This window comes from Pongo abelii, chromosome 2 (assembly GCF_028885655.2).
Source record: "Pongo abelii isolate AG06213 chromosome 2, NHGRI_mPonAbe1-v2.0_pri, whole genome shotgun sequence".
NCBI classification, from domain to species: Eukaryota; Metazoa; Chordata; class Mammalia; order Primates; family Hominidae; genus Pongo; species Pongo abelii.
In genome coordinates, this window is record NC_085928.1 from 195,248,761 (window position 1) to 195,264,025 (window position 15,265).

Genomic DNA, 15,265 nt, shown 5'->3' on the forward strand with positions numbered 1-15,265 from the left:
TGGTTCTCAGCTTGAACGTTATTGGTGTATAGAATGCTACTGATTTTTGTACATTGATTTTGTATCCTGAAACTTACTGAAGTCATTTATCAAGTGTAAGAGTCTTTTGGAAGAGTCGTTAGGATTTTCTAGGTATAAGACCACGTTATCAATGAACAGAGGAAATCTGACTTCCTCTTTTCCAATTTGGATGTCTTTTATTTCTTTCTGTTGCCTGATTGCTCTGGCTAGGACTTCCAGTACTATGTTGACTAGCAGTGGTGAGAGTGGGCATCCTTGTCTTGTTCCAGTTTTCAGGAGTAATGTTTTCACCTGTTCCTCATTCAGTATAATGTTGGCTGTGGTTTTGTTGTATATAGCTTTTATTATTTTGAGGTATTTTTTGATGTCTAGTTTGTTGAGGGGTTTTATCATGAAGGGATGTTGGATTTTACCAAATGCTTTTTCTGCATCTATTGAGGTGATCATGGATTTTGTTTTTTAATTCTCTTTATCTGGTGAATCACAGTTACTGAAGCATCCTAGAAACCCTGCAATAAAGCCCATCTAATATTGATGTAATATCTTTTTGAAGTGCTATTGGATTTAGTTTGATAGTATTTTGCTGATGATTTTAGCATTTATGTTCATCAGTTATATTGGCCTTTAGTTTTTTGTTTTCTTGTGTCCTTGCCTGATTTTGGTATCAAGGTGGTACTGCTTTCATAGAATGATTTAGGGAGGAATCTTTCCTCCTTGACTTTTTGGAATAGTTTCAGGAAGATTGGTACCAGCTCTTCTTTGTACATCTGGTAAAATTTGGCTGTGAATCTATCTGGTCTTGGGTTTTTTTTGGTCGAAAAATTTTTTATTACTGATTCAATCTCATAACTCAGTATTGGTCTGTTCAGGATTTCTATTTCTTCCTGATTCAATCTTGGGAGGTTGTATGTTTACAGGAATTTATCCATCTTTTTTTAGTTATTCTAGTTTGTGCATGTAGAGATGCGCACAGTAGTCTCTGAGCATCTTTTGTCTTTTTGTGGAATCAGCTGTACTGTCACCTTTATAATTTCTAATTGTGTTTATTTGAATCTTCTCTCTTTTTTGATTAGTTTAGCTAGCAGTATATAAATTTTTTTCTGTTTTCAAAGAACCAACTTTTCATCTCATTTATCCTTTGTATCTTCTTATACTATATTACGAACTTATATTTGTAATATTTTCATAAGTATATTTCTTTTTTCTGTTTTTATTTTTATTTTTCCATAGGTTATCGGGGTACAGGTGGTGTTTGGTTACATAAGTAACTTCTTTACTTGTGATCTGTGAGATTTTGGTGCACCCATCACCCGAGCAATATATACCGCACTATATTTGTAGTCTTTTATCCCTTGCCCCACTCCCACCCTTCCCCCCCAAATCCCCAAAGTCCATTGTATCATTCTTATGCCTTTGCATCCTCATAGCTTAGCTCCCACATATCAGTGAGAACGTACAATATTTGGTTTTCCATTCCTGAGTTACTTTACTTAGAATAATAGTCTCCAATCTCATCCAGGTTGCTGCGAATGCTGTTAATTCATTCCTTTTTATGGCTGAGTAGTATTTCATCATATAAAAATACCACAGTTTGTTTATCCACTCATTGATTGATGGGCATTTGGGTTGGTTCCACAATTTTGCAATTGCAAATTGTGTTGCTATAAACATGTGTGCAAGTATCTTTTTCATATGACTTTTTTCCTCTGCATAGATACCAAGTAGTAGGATTGCTGGATCAAATGGTAGTTCTACTTTTAGCTCTTTAAGGAATCTCCACACTGTTTTCCATAGTAGTTGTACTAGTTTACATTTCCACCAGCAATGTACAAGTGTTTCCTTTTCATCGGATCCACATCAACATCTACTGTTTTTTGATTTTTTGATTATGACCATTCTTGCAGGAATAAGGTAGTATCGCATTGTGGTTTTGATTTGCATTTCCCTGATCATTAGTGATGTTGAGCATTTTTTCCATATGTTTGTTGGCCAATTGTATATATTCTTTTGAGAATTGTCTATTCGTGTCCTTAGCCCACTTTTTAATGGGATTTTTTTTTCTTGTTGATATGTTTGAGTTCGTTGTAGAGTCTGAGTATTAGTCCTTTGTTAGATGTATAGATGGTGAAGATTTTGCCCCACTCTGTGGGTTGTCTGTTTACTCTGCTGACTGTTTGACTGTTCCTTTTGCCGTGCAAAAGCTCTTTAGTTTAATTAACTCCCAACTATTTACCTTTGTTTTTATTGCATTTGCTTTTGGGTTCTTGGTCATGAAATCCTTGCCTAAGCCAATGTCTAGAAGGGTTTTTCCAATGTTATCTTCTAGAATTTTGATAGTTTCAGGTTTTATATTTAAGTCCTTGATCCATCTTGAGTTGATTTTTGTATAAGGTGAGAGACGAGGATCCAGTTTCATTCTCCTACATGTGGCTAACCAATTATCCCAACTGTGACCAAGCAGAGAATCAAATCAATAACTCATCCCCTTTTACAATAGCTGTAAAAAAATAAAATAAACTATTTAGGAATGTACCTAACCAAGGAAGCAAAAGATCTCTACAAGGAAAACTACAAAACACTGCTGAAAGAAATCTTAGATGACGTTAACAAATGGAAACACATCCCATGCTCATGGATGGGTAGAATCAATATTGTGAAAATGACCATGCTGCCAAAAGCAATCTACAAATTCAGTGCAACCCCCATCAAAATACCACATCATTCTTCACAGAATTAGAAAAAGAATTCTAAAATTCATATGGAACCAAAAAAAGAGCCTGCATAGCCAAAGCAAGACTAAGCAAAAAGAACAAATCTGGAGGCATCACACTACCTGATTTCAAACTATACTACAAGGCCATAGTCACCAAAACAGCATGGTACTGGAATAAAAATAGGCACATAGACCAATGGAACGGAATAGAGAACCCAAAAAATAAACCCAAATACTTACAGCCAACTGATCTTTGACAAAGCAAACAAAAACAAAGTGGGGAAAGGACACCCTTTTCAACTTTCACTGGAGTCATGTACCTAAAAGGATTATGGCTGCCTCTGCTGAGTCATGCAGGTTGTAAGGGAAGTGGGGGAAAGCTGGCAGACTCAGGCCTCACCCAGCTCCCACACAATCCAAAGGGCCGGTCTCACTCCCTGTCTAACAGCACCGAGTCTGTTTCTAGGCAGTGGGCAAGCAGGGCTAAGAACTTGCCCCAGGCTACCTACCTCCCAGCTGCATAAGGGCTTTAGTTCTTCCCCTGCCTGTGGAGTCTGCACTCCAGATTCCCACCCTCCCCCGAGTTCTGGCCAGGAGGCTTCTAGACTAGTTCAAATTGTTACAAAGTTCAGCTGCAGACTTTCATCTCCCTGTGGCATTTTCCCCATGCCTCTGGCCACCCTCTCGAAGGATCTCTGTGATGCTAGGCAGGAATGGCCTGCTTGGGGACCCAGCAAGCTCCCAGGACCTTTCCCGTTGCTTCCTCTACCCCTGTATTTCACATGGCTCTCTAAATTGACTCATCTCCAGGTAAGGTCAGAATCTTCTCCCACAAACTAGACCTTCAGTTTCCCCAGTGGGGGTGTGTGTTTGGGAATGGAGGATCTCCCTTTCCCATTTCCGCAGTTTGGGCACTCACAGTATTTGAGATGTCTCCTGTGTCCTGCAGGAGCAGTCTGCTTCCTTCAGAGGGTCTGTGGGTCCTCTTGGGATTCCTGATTTATTCCTGTAGTCATTCTGGAGCTAAAATTCATGATGTGAGCCTCTGCATGCTGCTTTGTCCATCCAAGTCAGAGCTGCAATGTAGTCTGCGTCCCGTCCACCATGATGATCCTTAATCCTCATTATTATTTTTTTGTCTTAATCTCATGTAGTTCTGCTCAGATCTTTGTTATTTCTTTTCTTCTGCTAGCTCCGGGTTTAGTTTTTTCTTGTTTTTCTAGTTCCTTGAGGTGCAACATTAGGTCGTAACTTTAAGATCTTTCTATATTTTAAAAAAATTTCTACCTTGATTTCCTCATTTACCTAATGAACATTCAGGAGCAAGTTGTTTAGTTCCCATGTATTTGTAGAGTTTTAAGAGTTCCTCTTGCTACTGATTTCTACTTTTATTCCACTATAATATGAAAAGATACTTGATATGATTTAGATTTTTTTGAATTTGTTGAGATTTGATTCATGGCCAAGCATATGATTTATTTTGGAGAATGTTCCATGCACAGAATGTCCCATGCACAAATAGAAAAATGTGTATTTTGCAGTTGCTGCATAGAATGTTCTATAAATGTGTCTATTAGGTCCATTTGGTCTAAAGTCTAGTTTAAGTCCATAGTTTCTTTGTTGATTTTCTGCCTTAATCATCTGTCTAGTGCTGTCAGCGGGGTTTTGAAGTCCTCCCCTGCTATTGTATTGCTGTCTATCTCTTTTCTTAGGTTGAGTAGTATTTGTTTTATAAATCTGGGTTGTCCATTTTGGGATGCATATATATTTAAGACAGCTATATCTTCTTATATTGAACCCTTTATCATTATATAATACATTCTTTGTCTTTTTACTGTTGTTGATTTAAAATCTGCTTTATCTGACGTAAGTATAGCTACTACTGCTCATTTTTGTTTTCTGTTTGCACGATGTATCTTTTTCCACTCCATTGAGTTTGTGGGTGTTTTTACCAAAGGGTGTCACTTGTGGGCAGAATACGATTAGGTTTGTTTTTTTATCCAATTTGCCTGTCTATATCTTTAAGTGGAGGATTTAGGCCATTTATGTTCAAGGTTAATATTGATATATGAGGGTTTGTTTCTGTCATAATGTTGTTACCTAGTTGCTTTGTTGTCTCAATTTACACTAAGATTTTTATATCTACATTTATAAATGAAATTAGCCTGTAATTTTTCTTTTCCATACTGTCCTTGTCAGGTGTTAGTATCAAGGGTAAGCTGCCTCAAAAAATGCATTGGGAAGTGTACTGAGTTGAATAGTGTTTACCCAGAAGCTGTGAGTGTGACATTTGGAAATAAGGTCTTTGCAGATGTTATCAAATTAAGATGAGGTCATGCTGAGTTAGGGTGGGCCTATAGAAAATCAGGAAAATCTAGACGTGGAGGAAAGAAAGCCATGTGATTAAAGTCAGACTGGAGTGATGCATCCATAGGCCAAGGATTGCTAGAAACCATAAGAAGCTAGAAGAGGCAAGGAAGGATTCTTCCCTAAAGAAAACAGAGGAAGAATGACCCTGCTGATATCTTGATTACAAACTTCTATCCTCCAGAGCTATGAGAGAATAGATTTCTGTTGTTTTAAGCCACTTAGTTTGTGGCAATTTGTTATGGTACTCTAAGAAACTAATAGAGAAAGTATCCCCACTTTTTTGATTCTCTAAAATGTTTATGTAAAATTGGAATATTTTCCTTGACTTTGCAGTAGACCTTGCCAATGGAGTCTTCTGGGTCAAGTATTTACTTGGTAAGATTTTTGATTACTGATTGAATTTCTTTAATGATTACAGAACTATTTGAGTTTTCTATTTCTTCTTGAGTTAATTTTGAGAAGCTTTTTTTTTACATGTTCGTAATATTTTCATTATCTTTTTTCACTGTTACGATAACTTTAATTTATCTTGCATTCTACAGAAGTCTATGAACGATTTTTAAAAAGCACCTCTTTACCCGTGTCATGTTTCTCTGACAGTTGTTAAAGTAGGCTATACCTATGTCAACAGCTTGAGCATCAGCATCTTGCAAGGATTTCAGACCAACCAACCACTAGCCAAAGAACTTGGCAGCTTTTTTATCTTGCTTTTAATACAATGGTATATCCACTCTGATGGCAAACTGGTCGAGGCACATATCCACAACACGCTTTGAAAAATCAGTGATTAGCAAATTAGTTAGCTTTGGCACAGAGCTGTGCTTGCTTGCCCGTGACAGTCTGGAAGCCAGTTTTGATACTGGCAACAGAACATCTAGAATGACAAGTTTCGCACTGTAGGAAATAAGAGTCGCATGTCCTTCTGCAGGATTGTGTCCAGTGATCAGCATGTGTGACAAGTGACATATTCCTTGATAAATCTTAAGACATTTTCTTTTTTTCTTTTTTTATTATTTTATTATTATTATACTTTAAGTTTTAGGGTACATGTGCACAATGTGCAGGTTAGTTACATATGTATACATGTGCCATGCTGGTGTGCTGCACCCATTAACTCATCATTTAGCATTAGGTATATCTCCTAAAGCTATCCCTCCCCCCTCCCACCACCCCACAACAGTCCCCAGAGTGTGATGTTCCCCTTCCTGTGTCCATGTGTTCTTATTGTTCAATTCCCACCTATGAGTGAGAATATGTGGTGTTTGGTTTTTTATTCTTGCGATAGTTTACTGAGAATGATGATTTCCAATTTCATCCATGTCCCTACAAAGGACATGAACTCATCATTTTTTATGGCTGCATAGTATTCCATGGTGTATATGTGCCACATTTTCTTAATCCAGTCTATCATTGTTGGACATTTGGGTTGGTTCCAAGTCTTTGCTATTGTGAATAGTGCCGCAATAAACATACATGTGCATGTGTCTTTATAGCAGCATGATTTAGAGTCCTTTGGGTATATACCCAGTAATGGGATGGCTGGGTCAAAAATCTTAAGACATTTTCTATCTGTTTCTGTTGGAATCTTCCTTTACAAGTTGGTTATTACCATCTATAGAATCACTTGTACCCAATTCAGCCAACAAAAATGCAAGTGTGCTGACAATGTAATAGTTTACAGATATCTGTAAAGTTGACAAAAAATGTTTTCTTGGTTCCTACTCGGATGACCTGTGGAGGTTGCATAACAAATTTCTTTTTCTCCCCAGCAACCATATCTGGATTCTTTTCCCTCATGATGTTGAACACGCAATTCAGCAGCTCATCTTATGTGTAGTCTCCTTCTGAGCCTGCCCAAGCAGGGCCTACCTAATTACTGAATGAGATACCATCATCTTTTTTGCTATCTTCATCTTCTAGAGCTTCATCTTTCTCTAGTATTTCATCCTTATCTGGGAACTTGACATTCTTCTTTTTCTTCTTTTTATTGCCAAGCATAATGTCAAGGTCATCCGCTGGTTCAGCTGGTTCTTGAACATCACTTTCAATCTTAAGATCCTTTACACCTTCTTCAACTTCATCAATATCAAATATCTTTTTTGTTTTTTTTTTCTTTCGATTAAAGAAGTTCAAGTGATCTAGATCATCAGAAGCATCGTTTTTCCTACTGTCCTCATTGTCAGCTTCCAAATCTTTGTCCTCAGTTGGCCCTGGCTCCAAATTTTTTTTTCTGAAGGCTGTGTTTCCTGTTTGGGTATCCCTTTCCTCATCTAACATAAAAGGCTGTTTCTTCTTCTTCTTTTCTTCTTGCTCATAGTAGGATCAAAAATCATCCATCTCCAGATATGGATGCGGTTCCAGTGGGCTCCGCATGGACGGGAAGTCACACAGGTCAGCCCCCAGGCCCCGCGGCAGCGCTGCTCCTGCTGATACCTCTCCCACCACCGCACTAGGCTCTTGCATCAGCCAAAGGGCCATTATCTTTCTTAAAGGCTACAGTATCTGCAATGGTATCCTTTTCATCATTCTTTATAATAATGCATTGCTTGGTGCCTTTTCTTCTCCTTCAATCTCTCCAGAGTTTGTCAGTTGTATTAGTCTCAAAAAACTAACATTGTTGTTCCTCTTGATTCAAATGTTTTCTATTTCATTAATTTCTCCTCTTTATTATTTCCTTTATTCTACTTGATTAGGGTGTATTTTACTGTTAGTTTGTCAGTTCCTTTATATAAATACTTAACTCATTACATTTCAGTCATTTTTCTTTTCTAATATATATATTTAAAGCTATAAATTTCCTGATAAGTTTTACTTTAGCTGCATCCCTCAAGTTTTATATTATGTTTTTATTGCCATTCAGTTCCAAATTTTTTCTAAATTCCATTATTTCTGTTTTTACTCAGAGGATATTGGAAATTAACTTCCAAACATATAAGAATTACTAGTTATATTTTTGTTATTGATTTCTAGCTTAATTGCATTGTTGTCAGATAATATATTCTTAATGAAATTTATTTAGATAATATTTTATAATTCAGTATCTAGTCAATTTTTGTAAATGTTCCAGATGTATTTCAGAAGAATGTATATTCTCCCATTTTGGGGTGCATTGTTCTATGTACATGTATTAAGTCAAGTTTCATAATCCCTAATGCTTTTTTAGAAGAATAATTTTTTCTGCCTCTGAACTCTAATTACATTCTCTCATCTACCTTCTTTCTTACAAAGAAATATCAAGTTCTTTATCATTCTGATCACTCTTTCCATGCGTCATTGTCATCATCTTGGGTGACAAACCTTAAATTTCCAAACAGTGAGTAAACCATTTAATAACTGGTTAAGGTTTGGGACATTATATTAATCTCTCCCAGGCTCAAAATCTCTTACCTGTAAATGAGGATTGTAGGACTAACTGAGAATTAAAATATAACGTGTTTAAAAATACTATTATTTTATTATTATTATTAATAAATAACCTACATGGTACTGGCACATAACAGGCAAGATAAATGGTAATATTATAGTGATTCACATTTTTATATTTATTTATTGCCATGATTCTAACATCTGTGTCTTTTCAGGCTACCATTAACACACATTAAATTTCTCTGGCTACTGTAAGGTTGAATAGGCCCCCATATCCATGTGACTTTTGTCAAAGTGTATAATGTATTCGTTAAGGAAAAGATGCCATATATACCATTGAATACATCACCATTTCAGAATACTTTTGCCATATTTTGTCAATAATTTTACATCTTCACACAATAACCCAATAAAGCAGTGCCATGGCCACTGAGATGGCTGACTATCAGAAGAAAAATGAATTCCATTATGAGACTCTGTGTGAATTAAACAGTAACATTTACTGACCATCTTCCATGTGTGGGTACTGTAGTAGAGGCTTTCAGATATGTTATCTCACTTCATGTCACAAAAACCCCTTAAAATAGATATTATTGTTCCTACTTTATACATAGAGAAATTGAGGTTCAGGAAGTTAAAGAGATTTGTCCAAGCCCATATATGGTGGAGATACATGCAATGCAGGTATATATCAGCAGGTGTATAATAGCCATCAAGTCTGGAACTAAATATACTCTAAAAGCCCAATCCACAATAAAAGAGACTAAGCCCTTCTCTGGGTCTCTCTTGTAATTCCTGTCCCTTTCTCCACAGTGTTTCTCATTCTCAGTCAAGTCTGTCATATCCATTACCTACACTAAGTTATTACCCACAAGCACAGCTAATGCAGTATTGGTCTCAGTCTGTGGCTGGATTCCAGAGATAGTGGGAGAGGGTTAGACTTAAGTTACCTGCAGAAAATTTGCCCTCTGCTCCACAAATCACAATGGCTTTTATTGTATGGTCTATTACAGCTTTCTGTAGTCCTTCTTTTATGTCACGGAGTAAAGCCGTACTAAAAGAAAACAAAATACATGAAGTAACTCAGTCACAATTAAATTCCTACCATTCAGAGTGTTTTCCTTTCCTAAAAATGAAAAATTAAACACACACATAATGGATAAAAGCTGTAGATACTTCTCAATAAAGCTTCCAACAAATAATATATGTGTCTACTATGACTATTAAATTTGTTCTACAAATAATATATGTGCCTATGATTAATTAAGCACTGAACAGATTAATCCACTTTTTAAAAATGTAATTTTCCTGCACTGTGCTTTCACTTTGACCACTTAAAATTAACACCAACCAATTTAAAAATATTATTACAGGTCTTCTATATACTGTACAAAGAGTTATCCAATACTTGTACATAATTTATCATGTAAGGCACACTAAGATGAGTGCTGTAATAAAGGTACAAAGAAAAAGTGATGTTGAAGTTCAGAGAAGGGTGAAATTACTTTCAGTTTTTCATATTGTTAAAATATAAGAAAATTAAATGAGAAACAGTCTAGGAGCTGTGGCAGGGGCTGTGAGTTACCTCAAATATCCATTCCTCTCCATCTTCTTCATAGTATAAAAACACCTGGTTTTTACTTGAATATATGTGATATGGTTTGGCTCTTTTTTTTTTTTTTGAGACGGAGTCTTGCTCTGTCGCCCAGGCTGGAGTGCAGTGGCACGATCTGGGCTCACTGCAAGCTCTGCCTCCCGGGTTCAAGCCATTCTCCTGCCTCAGCCTCCTGAGTAGCTGGGACTACAGGCGCCCGCCACCACGCCCAGCTAATTTTTTGTATTTTTAGTAGAGATGGGGTTTCACCGTGTTAGCCAGGATGTTCTCGATCTCCTGACTTCATGATCCACCCACCTCGGCCTCCCAAAGTGCTGGGATTACAGGCATGAGCCACCGCGCCCGGCCTGGTTTGGCTCTTTATCCCCACCAAAACTTCATTTCAAACTGTGATCCCCACATGTCAGGGAGGGACCTGGCGGGAGGTGATTGGGTCATGCCAGTGGTTTCCCCCATGCTGTTGCTCTGTGAGGGAATTCTCAGGAGATCTAGAGGTTTATAAGTGGCAGTTCCCCCTGCACTCACGCCTTTCTCCTGCCACCTTGTGAAGAAGGTACTTGCTTCTCCTTTGCCTTCTGCCATGATTGTAAGTTTCCCCAGGCTTCCCCAGCCATGTGGAACTGTGAGTCAATTAAACCTCCTTCCTTTATAAATTACCCAGTCTCGGATATGTCTTTATAGCAGTGTGAAAATGGACTAATACAAAAATACGGTTGCCCAAAATAAAGACTATATTTTCCAGCCTGCTTTACAGTAAGGTCTGCACAAGGAACTAAGTTCTAGCCAATGGGATGGAAGCATATTTGGTATATGCAACTTTTGGGAAGAGTTCTTAAAGATTTGGGTATGCATTTCCCTTTTTCTTTCCTCCCTACTCCTGGCACCAGTGATGGTTAGATCAGGAGCAGCCACCTTGGATCAGGAGGTAGAAGCTATGTATTGAGGATGGTAGAGCAAGAGATAGAGAGAGTAAATAATTGAGGCCCCTGTTGATTGTGGAGCAGCTGTATCATTCCAGGACACTGCTGTGAGAGAGATTAGCTTTTTATTGTCTAATTCACTATTATTTTGACTATTCTGTCAGTGACAGCCAAGCGTAATCTTAACTAAGATAAGATATAAAGGCAAGATAGTGGAAAGATAGGGCATATAGCAGATTTTGCCAAGTTTTAGTATATGAGGAAGTCATCCACAGAAGAGATAGCTAAAACCAAGACTGAATGAGTCTACCAAAGGAAAAGAGAGCTGAGGGCAGATCCTCTGGATATACCTTCATTTAAGAAGTGGGACAAGCTCAGCAGAGTGATTCAGCAAGTGAGCTCAAAGTCACAAAGACCAAGAGAGAAAATTTGTGAAGAAGGAGGGGATTAATAAGTACCAAGCAATAGAAGAGAATCTAGGGCAAGTGGTGAGGAATTGCTTAAAGGAAAAATCACAGAACCAGATTCCAATCAGTTTTGCCTTGGAATTCCAAGTATTCTGGGTAAAATCTCTGTTCTTTAGTATACAGGGTTAAAAATAAATTTTAAAACAAAACAAACTTCTGTAAAGGGCATATTGTTAAGACCAACAACTATTAGTTAAAACTCCAAGAAATAAAAAGATACTTGCCCTTGTTTATAATGGTTCCCTTTCACCTAATTACTTTTCACCTCTTAACCTAGATGAAATCAGACAAAACCTCTTGCCTTCAGCTGGTTAATTAGAAGCCAAATCTGATCATGAAAAGCAAATTCAGAACCACTATATAACATCAAAAAGTCCCAAAGGCACACATTTCCTTCTGAATAAACAATGCTTACAAAACTAGCCAAAATTAGCTCAATCAGTGCCACTGAGAAGAAACCAGCTTTTCCCATTTCGACCTATCTTCCTTTTTTATTTATGTTCATAATTTTGCAAATATCAAAAACAGGAAAAAAATGAAAATAGCTATAACAGATACACACTTTAATAGATTCAAGCTGACAGAGACAGTCATAGTAATGTAAAGGCCGCAGAAGTTATGAAATTATTTTCTCCTGTTAATATTGTCAGGCATGAAGAAATAGAGTCTGGAGTAGAGACAGCATTTCATTACTACTGACCAAAACTCTTCAGCTTCTTTGACTATAGAAGGTCTTTCCTTGTTTTTTTAGACAGTTTTTTTTTTAACCAAAAGTCATCAAATCAAGTTTGTGGCTTGTGACCAGGATTTTTTCAAAGAAAAAGAAGAGACGAGAAAATAGACTATATCAAACAATACACCAAGTAAGGATAGGTTTTGTTTTAGGAAACTTTGCTTTCAGTTACGTGTTTGTATGTAAGTGTGTCTTGAATTGCTATGTAAAAACGTGAGCTTTCTTACTCTGTGGATTACAGTAAAGCAATAGTGTGAAAGCCATTGTTCTGGGAGACAGGCCTATTAATCAGGCATATCCTATACTTATAAAGAGGGCTGGTGTTTATCTGAATGGAAGCAAACATGGCTGGCTAAACTAGCAATGAAGGATTTAAAATATTTGTTTTGGGGAAAAAATTTTTGTGTGTGTGTGTGTTACACTCAAGTAAGAATCTCTCAATCAGCTAGGAAGAGACAACTTCCCATATAAAATTAGAAATAGGAAGGGAAAAGGAAGAAAGGGAGGAAAGAAAAAGTGTAATAAAAAAATTGAGGAATCTGTTAAACTTGAGGAACTCCTAGGATGTACATTTCTACCTAAAAAAGTTCAGGAGACAGACGAAAAAGAGCAGAGAAGTACTTATTCCCAAGTGGAGAATATCTTCTTGATGAAACTGAAGTGGGTCCTGAGTAGCAGGGCCTGTTGTTAGGGGCTTGAACTGGTCTTCTGACTAATAGGAATGATAACTAACATCTATTAAATGCCACTTTATAATTTCCAGCTGATTTAAACTTCACAACTTTATGAGGTAGGCCCTAATATTTCTCCTGCAAAGGGGATGGGGGTGGCACAGGCGGTTGCATGGGTGGACAAGGAGAGCAGGTTAAATTCCAGTTGTCAGAGGCTGGGCACGTGGCTCATGACTGTAATCCCAGCACTTTGGGAGGCCAAGGCAGGTGGATCACGAGGTCAGGAGATTGAGATCATCCTGGCCAACATGGTGAAACCCCGTCTCTACTAAAATACAAAAAATTAGCTGGGCGTGGTGGCGTGCACCTGTAGTCCCAGCTACTCGGGAGGCTGAGGCAGAGGAATCACTTGAACCCGGGAGGCAGAGGTTGCAGTGAGCCGAGATCACGCCACTGCACTCCAGCCTGGCAACAGTGCAAGACTCCGTCTCAAAACAAACAAACAAGCTAAAAAAAAAAAAAACAGTTGTCAGAAAATATTCCTAGTCATGGGTATTAGAGTATGGAACTTTTCCCCCTAAGGTCCTAATATCCAGCAATTCTAATCAGTATATAGACCAGTCCAAAATGGACATGTAATCATATTACTTATATTTTTCTTTGTCAAAACCAACATAACAGATATTTTGCTTTTTATTCTGGGAATGGCAAGTTAGTAGACATGTCATCCTTATGTGATTTTAGTCCTGCATTTTTTGACATTATTAAATGCAATAATTCATATTGAATTAATATTAATACTAATGACAAATCAAATCTGATGACAGTAGGATTTTTAAATTCTATTAAAATTAGCAGGTCTTCTCATTTCAGTCTCTTTGCTTCAGCAGCATGTGATAAGAATTTTGACCAAAGACCTTTCTCTCTATGCTTTATATATTCTTGGTAAATTATAATTTCCACTAATCTTATTCCCTGTGGATAGGTAATTCTTTTTCAAGGCTGATGTATAACTACTTTTTTTAAGAGATGCAGAAGGACCAAACCAAATAACTTCATTACTTTTCAAAAAGGCAACATTGATCTCACTTTTTAATGTTTTAAGTGCACCACACAAGGCAAATACTCCCCAGTGAGAAAAAGAAGATAAGGTGCAGTTTTTCAGAAAATGCTGTTACATAGGCTTAGTCTGATGCGAGTCTTCCTCGGAAGCACCAAAGTCCTGAGGTTTAAACAAATCAGGAGAAATAATTTTGCGTTTCTGGGCCAGGGCAAAATTCTGCTTTAATCACTGAGCTGGCATTAGTGGGACTTTTAACATTTAAAAAAAAAAAAAAAAAAGTCCCACTAATGCCAGTTATTGCCCTATTCCTAAAGCCTTTAGCCAAACATCGTAAGGACAGCCTGGACTCAAAGAAGGGGTGTGAGGATGGATCAAAGTCCAACATCGAACTAAGTTAAGACCTTTGGATTAGAAAGTCGGCCTGCACACCGGGGCCTGTTGTGGGGTTGGGGGAGGGAGGAGGGATAGCATTAGGAAATATACCTAATGTTAAATGACGAGCTAATGGGTGCAGCACACCAACATGGCACATGCATACATATGTAACTAACCTGCACGTTGTGCACATGTACCCTAAAACTTAAAGTATATTAAAAAAAAAAAAAAAAAAAAAAAGTCGGCCTGCAAAGCCAAAGTTGCAAGTAAGCAGGAGGGCTCCGCATGAAGGAACACGTCGAGGCCAGCTCCCTAAGTGTTGATCTGTCTCAGCCTCAGTTTCCTTATCAGTAAAACGGGGACGAGAGTTCTCTGCGAAGATTAACCAAGCTAATCTAGCTTAAAAAAAGAAAGAAAGAAAGAAAGAAAAGATAAAGAAAAAGGAAAAGAAAAAAAAAAGCTCCTCAACTCTGCTCAGCTCTGAGTGTCCTTCTCGGTTTAAACCGGCGGGGGAGAGTCAAAGCCTCCGGAGCCAGCGGGCGGCTAAGGCCCGCACGGTCCCCGGGCTGGAGGCGACCAAGCCCGTTACCTGATCGCGTTGACCGGCGGGTTTCGGAGGCGGATCAGCGCCAAGGCGTTGTGCAGCCGCGTATACTCGGCCATGTTTCCTCTATCACCAAGGGTACGTCTGCCTCTCGCCGCCAGGCAAAGCCACTTTTCCGGGAGCGCCCGGCCTCCTCCAGAGGCGGGACGCCGGCTGGGCCAATGCGAGCCGGGGAGCCGCCTCCCGCCGCGCCTCTTCCCACCCAGCCCTCCTCTCCCGAGACCCCACCCCGCGCTCTACAGACGCTTGTCGCTTTCCCTTTATTAACTCCCATGCTGCTCCCACCACAAGGTACAGCAAGGAGAATGATGGAAAACAGGTGTAATTGCCAGCAAGTCGAAGTTTGC

The 15,265-nt window shown here is 38.4% G+C and overlaps 1 protein-coding gene and 1 pseudogene across 1 annotated transcript in view; both read right to left on the reverse strand.

Moving 5' to 3' along the window:
- Positions 1-15,006, reverse strand: part of EHHADH (enoyl-CoA hydratase and 3-hydroxyacyl CoA dehydrogenase) — a gene marked incomplete at its 5' end in the record, with an annotated part of 66,766 nt that extends 51,760 nt beyond the window's left edge. The window contains 2 exon segments of the mRNA NM_001134134.1: positions 9,421-9,524; positions 14,904-15,006. Coding sequence (NP_001127606.1) covers positions 9,421-9,524; positions 14,904-14,977 — 178 coding nt within the window.
- On the reverse strand, positions 1,424-8,015 carry LOC100459649 (eukaryotic translation initiation factor 2 subunit 2-like; annotated as a pseudogene).
- Positions 15,007-15,265: the final 259 nt, after the last annotated feature.